The sequence below is a fragment of the Oncorhynchus keta genome, chromosome 29 (genome assembly GCF_023373465.1).
Source record: "Oncorhynchus keta strain PuntledgeMale-10-30-2019 chromosome 29, Oket_V2, whole genome shotgun sequence".
Lineage (NCBI taxonomy): Eukaryota > Metazoa > Chordata > Actinopteri > Salmoniformes > Salmonidae > Oncorhynchus > Oncorhynchus keta.
Genome location: NC_068449.1, coordinates 3,932,410 through 3,943,210, shown reverse-complemented (window position 1 = coordinate 3,943,210; position 10,801 = coordinate 3,932,410). Strand labels below are relative to the sequence as shown.

General features: G+C 48.2%; 1 protein-coding gene across 1 annotated transcript in view; it reads right to left on the bottom strand.

The window, feature by feature from the left end:
• Positions 1–990: 990 nt before the first annotated feature.
• sh3yl1 (SH3 and SYLF domain containing 1) overlaps positions 991–10,801 on the bottom strand; it is a 58,521-nt gene continuing 48,710 nt past the window's right edge. Inside the window, exons 9-11 of the mRNA XM_052485727.1 lie at positions 10,694–10,747; positions 3,238–3,288; positions 991–2,764 (exon numbers count right to left, since the gene is read on the bottom strand). Of these exons, the coding sequence (XP_052341687.1) occupies positions 2,562–2,764; positions 3,238–3,288; positions 10,694–10,747 (308 nt within the window). The 3' untranslated portion in view covers positions 991–2,561. The remainder of the gene's footprint in view (positions 2,765–3,237; positions 3,289–10,693; positions 10,748–10,801) is intronic.

Genomic DNA, 10,801 nt, shown 5'->3' with positions numbered 1-10,801 from the left:
GTATATACATATATATACACACACACACACGTGTGTGTGTATATGTGTGTGCGTATATATATATATATCGTGGCCTAGGATATTCTGAAATGGCAAACTTGCTAATTGGTTTGAACGCGTATAACTCCAGCCAGTTAGAACACGCCAGTTCCTTGGTTCCAACTAGCAAGCGAACAAAGCATGTGTGTGTTTGTGATGCGAGGAAACGGGCCTTTGTATAAACAGCTGTTCAGGGAGTGTGTTTTAGTACGCGTTATTCTTTTACAGTTATTAAAAACGTCTCTTACCGTACCGCCGTTTATACACGGTTACCTTCCCTTGCAGACATTCCTACTGTGTTAACATGAAACACAGTGTAGAAATAGGTCACCAAGGTGAAAGGGATGTTGAGTTGACGGGAGATGGAGGCCGTTTTATCGTTAAAAAAAGGGGGTGTGGTCTTGTTGCCGTGTTCGGTACTGAACGCATGCGTTTTGGAACGTTGTCCTGTCCGGGTGTCAGGGCCAGATTTGATATGACAGATTGAGGCATAATCTCTGCTGTTGTGTTTTTATAGGCCCATGACAGGGCGAGGAATGTTACCCTTTACAGATGTTCTGTTCTCTGCTATTAAATTTTAAAAAAGATGGAATTTTCAATTTCATAAGAACGCATGTGTCTTTTCCCCAGGGCAATAATCTACTATTCCAAAGTAGAACTGTACTCACCCTGGACAATCATTCACCACACACACACACACACACACACACACACACACACACACACACACACACACACAGTGTGTTTGTGAGTGGTGTGTTGGCAAGTGGACATGGGGAAATTTGACTTTAAAAAATGTTTAAAAATCACTGATATTACAGCCAGACCAGACATGCTTTGCACCAATCTAATGCATGACACATGGGTAGGTAGAAAATGGGACAGCATCATGATAGGCAGTAGAGACAGGAGTACATCGCCCTCCTGTGGCCAGAAGACAAACTACACCTCTTACAGACAAGGTTCTTTAATACATATCCACACACACATTCAGAGAGAAATCCGTACAAACTATCATTACATACAGATGTTAAGATAAAACAGATTTTATATTAAATACTTTTGATCATACAAAAACGGTAGTATGGAGAAAAATACTGCACATAATCCCAGAAACTTCAGAACATAAAATAACCCACAGGCAGATGATCTATAATGCATTTTATAGAAACAAAAAAATAAAATAATCTATAATAATAATAATCTATCGACTTCATTGTAATATATGTCAAACACCCTTGTCAAACCAATTTGTGACTTGACGTAGAGCATATAAAATAGCGAGTGAGAATATAACAGTGTAACAGAGTAGCAGCGTCGGTGATAACAGCACCGTTCTTTAGCTTTCCTCTGTTCAATGCTCTAAAACTGGTACCTCATTCACACCATCTTGCCGACCCAAACTGCACTGCACTGGCTCGGATATAGTCTTTCTACATCACCCTTTCCAGTGTGGTTCGGGTCTCTAGAAGTGATCAGAGCTGGCTGGTAACATCTGGGGGTGTATTCATTAATCAAAACACTGTAGAAATTTTTTTTTTTTGCAATGAAAACAAGAGTTTCTATTGGACAAATTCAGGTAGGTCCCTCCCTGTTCTGAACGGTTTCAAAAGCAGGCTGACCTTAGTGAACTGGACTATAGCGAGCCAAAGAGTAAAGTTCAGGTAGGAACGGTCCTATAGGAAGACAGCGTGGCTACCCATACCGTCCTATAGGAAGACAGCGTGGCTACCCATACCGTCCTATAGGAAGACAGCGTGACTACCCATACCGTCCTATAGGAAGACAGCGTGACTACCCATACCGTCCTATAGGAAGACAGCGTGACTACCCATACCGTCCTATAGGAAGACAGCGTGACTACCCATACCGTCCTATAGGAAGACAGCGTGACTACCCATACCGTCCTATAGGAAGACAGCGTGACTACCCATACCGTCCTATAGGAAGACAGCGTGACTACCCATACCGTCCTATAGGAAGACAGCGTGACTACCCATACCGTTGTAAGTCGCTCTGGATAAGAGCGTCTGCTAAATGACTTAAATGTAATGTAATGTAATGTAAATGTCCTATAGGAAGACAGCGTGACTACCCATACCGTCCTATAGGAAGACAGCGTGACTACCCATACCGTCCTATAGGAAGACAGCGTGACTACCCATACCGTCCTATAGGAAGACAGCGTGACTACCCATACCGTCCTATAGGAAGACAGCGTGACTACCCATACCGTCCTATAGGAAGACAGCGTGACTACCCATACCGTCCTATAGGAAGACCTTCCCCTGAACTGTAGTAATCAGAGTCAGTTAGTGTGAGTCTTGAACATTGTGGAGAGTGTTCGTGTTAGAGAGTGTAGGACATCATGTGTCCATGTAGTGTGTTGAAAACATTACTGCCAGTAATACAAGTGTCCATGTGTGTGACAGACCTGTGTGTGTGTGTGTGTGTGTGTGTGTGTGTGTGTGACAGACCTGTGTGAGAGTGTGTGTGTGTGACAGACCTGTGTGTGTGTGTGTTCAGGGGTAGGAGACGAAGTTAGCGGGGAAGATTCCGGTCCGTCCGTTCAGCGTTCCCTCCCACCAGTCATACTGTGACTCTGTCTTGGTAACCACAGTGATGCGGTCGCCAGGGTTGAAGCTCAGGTCGCCAGGCTGTTGCCCTGTGAACGGGTGTACCGCCGTGACGACTACAGGCCCCGCGTCCCACGGCCCGACCCCACCTAGGAACAGCCAAATGTTAGTTAGCTTGGATAGCTTGGATGCAGATAGTCGCGTCGCTAAAGTAAACTCATGTATTTATGGTTAACCGAACACTAACGCTAGTATGATTACACAGCAAGCACCCAACAGTTTAGCTAAAACCAAGTGTGTGGTAACTAGTGTAGATATGTTTTCTAGCTATAACGTCGTCTTACTGTCAAAGTAAAATTTAGCTAGCCAAACAGTAATGAATGCACATCAAGTCATTACATGCAACATTATCAAGTCAACCTGTACTGAGTGAATGTTGCACATACAATGCAGCAGACTTGTGAGAGTGAAAACGGATGCGATTCAAACCCTCACATTAAATGTTACCTTTCAGGTATTAGAACGGTCTTGTCTATTTGTAAAGTCTTTAAATGTAAATTGTAAAGTATTTTCCGTTACGTGTCAGACCACATGGATCCTAATAATAATAAATAATAAATACCGTAATCGTTTTGGACTGTCCTTGTGCTACTTGGACTTCTCTTATAGGATTCTGAAACAGAAATACAACAGCGACTGTCACCACCAGAGGGCAATACCTGCGCAGAGAGACAGAGAGCGCAGAGACAGAGAGCGACAGAGACAGAGAGCGCAGAGACAGAGAGCGCAGAGACAGAGAGCGCAGAGACAGAGAGCGACAGAGACAGAGAGCGACAGAGACAGAGAGCGACAGAGAGAGCGCAGAGACAGAGAGCGCAGAGACAGAGAGCGCAGAGACAGAGAGCGCAAAGACAGAGAGCGCAGAGACAGAGAGCGCAGAGACAGAGAGCGACAGAGACAGAGAGCGACAGAGACAGAGAGCGACAGAGACAGAGAGCGCAGAGACAGAGCAGAGACAGAGAGCGCAGAGACAGAGAGCGCAGAGACAGAGAGCGCAGAGACAGAGAGCGCAGAGACAGAGAGCGACAGAGACAGAGAGCGACAGAGACAGAGAGCGACAGAGAGAGACAGAGAGCGCAGAGACAGAGAGCGCAGAGACAGAGAGCGACAGAGACAGAGAGCGACAGAGACAGAGAGCGACAGAGACAGAGAGCGACAGAGACAGAGAGCGACAGAGACAGAGAGCGCAGAGACAGAGAGCGACAGAGAGCGCAGAGACAGAGAGCGACAGAGAGCGCAGAGAGCGGCAGAGACAGAGAGCGACAGAGACAGAGAGCGCAGAGACAGAGAGCGCAGAGACAGAGAGCGCAGAGACAGAGAGCGCAGAGACAGAGAGCGCAGAGACAGAGAGCGACAGAGAGAGAGAGCGACAGAGGAACAGGAGTCAAGACAGAGAGCGACAGAGAGCGCAGAGACAAAGAGCGCAGAGACAAAGAGCGCAGAGACAAAGAGCGCAGAGACAGAGAGCGACAGAGACAGAGCGACAGAGACAGAGAGAGCAGAGACAGAGAGCGCAGAGACAGAGAGCGCAGAGACAGAGCGACAGAGACAGAGAGCGCAGAGACAGAGAGCGCAGAGACAGAGAGCGCAGAGACAGAGAGAGACACAGAGAGCGCAGAGACAGAGAGCGCAGAGACAGAGAGCGCAGAGACAGAGAGCGCAGAGACAGAGAGCGCAGAGACAGAGAGCGCAGAGACAGAGAGCGCAGAGACAGAGGATATGACAGACAGAGAGGGGATAGACAGAGGGTCAGAGACAGAGGAGACAGAGGGGGCAGAGACAGAGAGACAGAGCGCACAGAGACAGAGAGCGCACAGAGACAGAGGATATGACAGACAGGGGGTCAGAGACAGAGGATATGACAGAGGGGTCAGAGACAGAGGATATGACAGAGGGGGTCAGAGACAGAGGATATGACAGAGGGGGTCAGAGACAGAGGATATGACAGAGGGGGTCAGAGACAGAGGATATGACAGAGGGGGTCAGAGGCAGAGGATGTGACAGAGGGGGTCAGAGGCAGAGGATATGACAGAGGGGGTCAGAGGCAGAGGATATGACAGAGGGGGTCAGAGGCAGAGGATATGACAGAGGGGGTCAGAGGCAGAGGATATGACAGAGGGGGTCAGAGGCAGAGGATATGACAGAGGGGGTCAGAGACAGAGGATATGACAGAGGGGGTCAGACACAGAGGATATGACAGAGGGGTCAGACTCAGAGGATATGACAGAGGGGTGACAGAGGATATGACAGGGGGTCAGAGGCAGAGGATATGACAGAGGGGGTCAGACTCAGAGGATATGACAGAGGGGGTCAGACTCAGAGGATATGACAGAGGGGGTCAGACTCAGAGGATATGACAGAGGGGGTCAGACTCAGAGGATATGACAGAGGGGGTCAGACTCAGAGGATATGACAGAGGGGGTCAGACTCAGAGGATATGACAGAGGGGGTCAGACTCAGAGGATATGACAGAGGGGGTCAGACTCAGAGGATATGACAGAGGGGGTCAGAGAGAGGATATGACAGAGGGGTCAGACTCAGAGGATATGAGGGGTCAGAGGGGGTCAGACTCAGAGGATATGACAGAGGGGTCAGACTCAGAGGATATGACAGAGGGGGTCAGACTCAGAGGATATGACAGAGGGGGTCAGACTCAGAGGATATGACAGAGGGGGTCAGACTCAGAGGATATGACAGAGGGGGTCAGACTCAGAGGATATGACAGAGGGGGTCAGAGACAGAGGATATGACAGAGGGGGTCAGAGACAGAGGATATGACAGAGGGGGTCAGAGACAGAGGATATGACAGAGGGGGTCAGAGACAGAGGATATGACAGAGGGGGTCAGAGACAGAGGATATGACAGAGGAGGTCAGAGACAGAGGATATGACAGAGGAGGTCAGAGACAGAGGATATGACAGAGGGGGTCAGAGCAGAGGATATGACAGAGGGGGTCAGAGCAGAGGATATGACAGAGGGGGTCTGGCTAAAAATACTTCAATCAGTTCTAGGACACATTGCCCTCTGTGATTGCGAGGTCTGGGGTCCATCAACCAATAATTCAAGAAATTGGACAAATACTTAAGAATCTGCAGAATTCATCAAAAATATATTTGGTGTACAACGCAAAACACCAAGCAGAGCAGAATTAGGCCTATAGTGAGCAACATCCAGAAAAGAGCTGTTCAATTCTACATCCACCTAAAAGGAATGTCCACCACAAAGCCCTGACCTACAGAGATGAACCTATAGAAGAGTCCCGTCAGCCAGCTGATTCTGGGGCTCTGTTCACAAACACAGACACCACAGAGCCTCAGGACAGAAACACATTTAGACCAAAGCCTAATGATGATGAAACAAAAAGATAACTTTTGACACAGTGGAAAGAATCAACCAAAACAAACAGAGCAAACTAGAACGCTATTTGGCCCTAAAACAGAGCAAACTAGAACGCTATTTGGCCCTAAAACAGAGCAAACTAGAACGCTATTTGGCCCTAAAACAGAGCAAACTAGAACGCTATTTGGCCCTAAAACAGAGCAAACTAGAACGCTATTTGGCCCTAAAACAGAGCAAACTAGAAGCTATTTGACCCTAAAACAGAGCAAACTAGAACGCTTTGACTAAAACAGAGAATGACAAATATTAATTTCCAAAAAGTTTGTACACAGTGTCTTTAGATATTTTTGACCAGATGTTACTATGAGCCAAAATCAACTACAAGCATTTTATAAGTGTCAACAGTTTTGAGAATGACAAATATTAATTTCCACAAAGTTTCTGCTTCAGTGTCTTTAATTTTTTTCAGATGTTACAATGGACATGCTGTCAATATAACTACAAGCATTTTATAAGTGGCATGCTTCAATTAAATTCTGGGCCACAGTTGATGCAGATCATGCTTTGCAGTGTTAACCCTTCTTTTCAAGACCTCTGCAACTGATGGCATGCTGTCAATTAACTTCTGGGCCACATCCTGACTGATGGCAGCCTATTTTTGCATAATCAATGCTTGGAGTTTGTCAGAATTTGTGGGTTGTTTGTTTGTCCACCCGCCTCTTGAGGATTGACCACAAGTTCTCAATGGGATTAAGGTCTGGGGAGTTTCCTGGCCATGGATCCAAAATATCGATGTTTTGTTCCCCGAGCGACTTAGTTATCACTTTTGCATTATAGCAAGGTGCTCCATCATGCTGGAAAAGGCATTGTTCGTCATCAAACTGTTCCTGGATGGTTGGGAGAAGTTGCTCTTGGAGGATGTGTTGGTACCATTCTTTATTCATGGCTGTGTTCTTAGGCAAAATTGGGAGTGAGTCTACTCCCTTGGCTGAGAAGCAACCCCACACATGAATGGTCTCAGGATGCTTTACTGTTGGCATGACACAGGACTGATGGTAGTGCTCACCTTGTCTTCTCCGGACAAGCTTTTTCCAAATGCCCCAAACAATCAGAAAGGGGATTCAGAGAAAATGACATTAGCCCAGGCATCAGCAGTCCAAAACCTGTAACTTTAGCAGAATATCAGTCTGTCCCTGATGTTTTTCCTGGAGAGAAGTGGCTTCTTTGCTGCCCTTCTTGACAACAGGTCATCCTCAAAGTCTTTGCCTCACTGTGCGTGCAGATGCACTCACACCTGCCTGCTGCCATTACTGAGTAAGCTCTGTACTGGTGGTGCCCCGATCCCGCAGCTGAATCAACTTTAGGAGATGGTCCTGGCGCTCGCTGGACTTTGTGCGCCCTGAAGCCTTCTTCACAACAATTGAACCGCTCTCCTTGATGTTCTTGATGATCCGCTAAATGGTTTATTTAGGTGCAATCTTACTGGCAGCAATATTCTTGCCTGTGAAGCCCTTTTTGTGCAAAGCAATGGTGACGGCACGTGTTCCCTTGCAGGTAACCATGGTTGACAGAGGAAGAACAATGATTCCAAGCACCACCCTCTTTTATTCAAACTCAAAATCAGCACGACAGTGATCTCCAGCCTTGTCCTCGTCAACACTCACACCTGTTTTAACGAGAGCATCACTGACATGTCAGCTGGTCCCTTTGTAGCAGGGCTGAAATGCAGTGGATATATTTTGGGGGGATTCAGTTCATTTGCATGGCAAAGAGGGACTTCATCTGATCACTCATAACATTCTGGAGTATATGCAAATTGCCATCATACAAACTGAGGCAGCAGATTGAAAATGTAATATTTGTGTCATTCTCAACGACTGTACATACTCGGTGAGCATAGCCTTGCTATTGAGAGAGGCTGCCGAGGCCTGTCACAGCAGCAAGGTGTGGCCCGTTGCCATGAGAAACCATGTATCTGTTTGCCTTCCCTACTATTCGTACTACTACTATTTGCACATTGTTAAAACACATATATTATCAGCTAACACTTTAAAATGTCTCTGTTAAATTCTAATACTGTAGTCTTCTCAATTTTGAATATTTCACGAGAGCGAGAGGTAACGAGCGAGCGAGCGAAGGATAGCTAGCGAGAGAGCGAGCGCGCGAGGGTTAGCGAGACAGAGAGGGATAGCGAGAGAGCGAGCGAGAGAAGGATCGCGAGAGAGAGAAGGATCGCGAGAGAGAGAAGGATCGCGAGAGAGAGAAGGATCGCGAGAGAGAGAAGGATCGCGAGAGAGAGAAGGATCGCGAGAGAGAGATAACGAGAGAGAGCTAACTAGAATGCACCTTGGGTAATAACGAGGGAGCGAGCGAGGGAGGGATAGCGAGGGAGCGAGCGAGGGAGGGATAGCGAGGGAGCGAGCGAGGGAGGGATAGCGAGGGAGCGAGCGAGGGAGGGATAGCGAGCGAGGGAGCGAGCGAGCGAGAGCGAGGGAGGGATAGCGAGGGAGCGAGCGAGCGAAGGATAGCGAGCGAGCAAAGGATAGCGAGCGAGCAAAGGAAAACGGGCGAGCAAAGGAAAACGGGCGAGCAAAGGAAAACGGGCGAGCAAAGGAAAACGGGCGAGCAAAGGAAAACGGGCGAGCAAAGGAAAACGGGCGAGCAAAGGAAAACGGGCGAGCAAAGGAAAACGGGCGAGCAAAGGAAAACGGGCGAGCAAAGGAAAACGGGCGAGCGCGCGAGAGAAAGATAACGAGAGAGAGAGCGAGCTAACTAGAATGCACCTTGGGTAATAAGACCAGCTGTGTGTGTGCAGAGCAGACTTCAAACACAGTCGTCACACACCCTCCCAAGTAGCAGTTCTAGTTAGCTCTCTCTTCACTCTCTCGCGTTAACTAGGAGGGGTGTGTGACGACTGCATTTGAAGTGTGCTCTGCACACACACACACACACGCACACGCGCACACGCACACGCGCACACACACGGTCTTATTACCCAAGGTGCATTGTGGAGCCAGTATGTTTATTTTGGCTGGACTTGAGGTCACAGTTTAATACATCACCAAGAAAGCAAACAATCTCTACCCATCTTCCCCTCATGTCACACTTCACCTGCAGCGAAAACACACACACACACACTTATCTCGTGCTGTGTCAACAGTGATGTGTTTTGGCACGGTGGTCGACCACTGTGTAAATGAAAGCATTCCCCTGGTCACTGAAGGATGATCAAACACCTACCAGAATGGGGGCAGCTGCTGCCATACAGTCAATGGGCCACAGCCCAAGACTACCACAGACATTAGAAGGAGTAATGACAGCCCTGGCACGCAGAGAGAAAGAGAGAGAGAGGAGAGAGAGAGAGGAGAGAGAGAAAGAGAGGATAACAAAGGGAATAAAGAAGAGAGCAACAGACAAAGGGAGAGAAAGAGGGAGAAAGACTAAGAAAATAATCACCCCCTCCCACACACTTCTCCATCTTAAGTAACCTGATTCAACCTGCACAGAAGCACGTTAGTCTTAGATCCGCATGGTGGATTAGTTTTTTTGCGCTAGATCAGGGTTGTAGTGAAAACCTAGGAGAGGGGGGTTCTCCAGGAACAGGGTTGTAGTGAAAACCTAGGGGAGGGTTTGTTCTCCAGGAACAGGGTTGGAGTGAAAACCTAGGAGGGGGGGGGTTCTCCAGGAACAGGGTTGTAGTGAAAACCTAGGGGAGGGTTTGTTCTCCAGGAACAGGGTTGGAGTGAAAACCTAGGGGAGGGGGGTTCTCCAGGAACAGGGTTGGAGTGAAAACCTAGGGGAGGGGGTTCTCCAGGAACAGGGTTGGAGTGAAAACCTAGGAGAGGGGGGTTCTCCAGGAACAGGGTTGGAGTGAAAACCTATTGGAGGGTTTGAGTGAAAACCTAGGGGAGGGGGTTCTCCAGGAACAGGGTTGGAGTGAAAACCTAGGGGAGGTGGGGTTCTCCAGGAACAGGGTTGGAGTGAAAACCTAGGGGAGGGGGGATCTCCAGGAACAGGGTTGGAGTGAAAACCTAGGGGAGGTGGGGTTCTCCAGGAACATGGTTGGAGTGAAAACCTATTGGAGGGTTTGTTCTCCAGGAACAGGGTTGGAGTGAAAACCTAGGGGAGGTGGGGTTCTCCAGGAACAGGGTTGGAGTGAAAACCTATTGGAGGGTTTGTTCTCCAGGAACAGGGTTGGAGTGAAAACCTAGGGGAGGTGGGGTTCTCCAGGAACAGGGTTGGAGTGAAAACCTATTGGAGGGTTTGTTCTCCAGGAACAAGGTTGTAGATTCCTGGTTTAACTGAGAACACATTCTCCATTACAGTAAAGACCTAGAGAAGAGGACATTGGTGATGAAGGGTTTAGGGAAACAGAAGCATGAGACCAACCACATACATCCCCAACAAGCAGGGTACACATCCCCAGCTGGCAGGGTACACATCCCACACCTAGCAGGGTACACATCCCCAGCTGGCAGGGTACACATATGTACCCTGCTAGTTGGGGAAGTGTACCCTGCTAGTTGGGGATGTGTACCCTGCTAGTTGGGGATGTGTACCCTGCTAGTTGGGGTACACACCAACCATACACATCCCCAACTAGGTGCACTGACTGTGTTCCAACAAGAGAAGGTGGTGAGGACGTTGGTGATGAAGGTTTTAGGGAAAGGGTCACTCACCTGTGCTGCCAGATTTGAAAGCAGAGACGCTTGGATAGAGGGAGGGCTTCACTGCTAAAACACACATCACAGACAGTTTTACACATCAGTACAAGTCATAGGAATTTC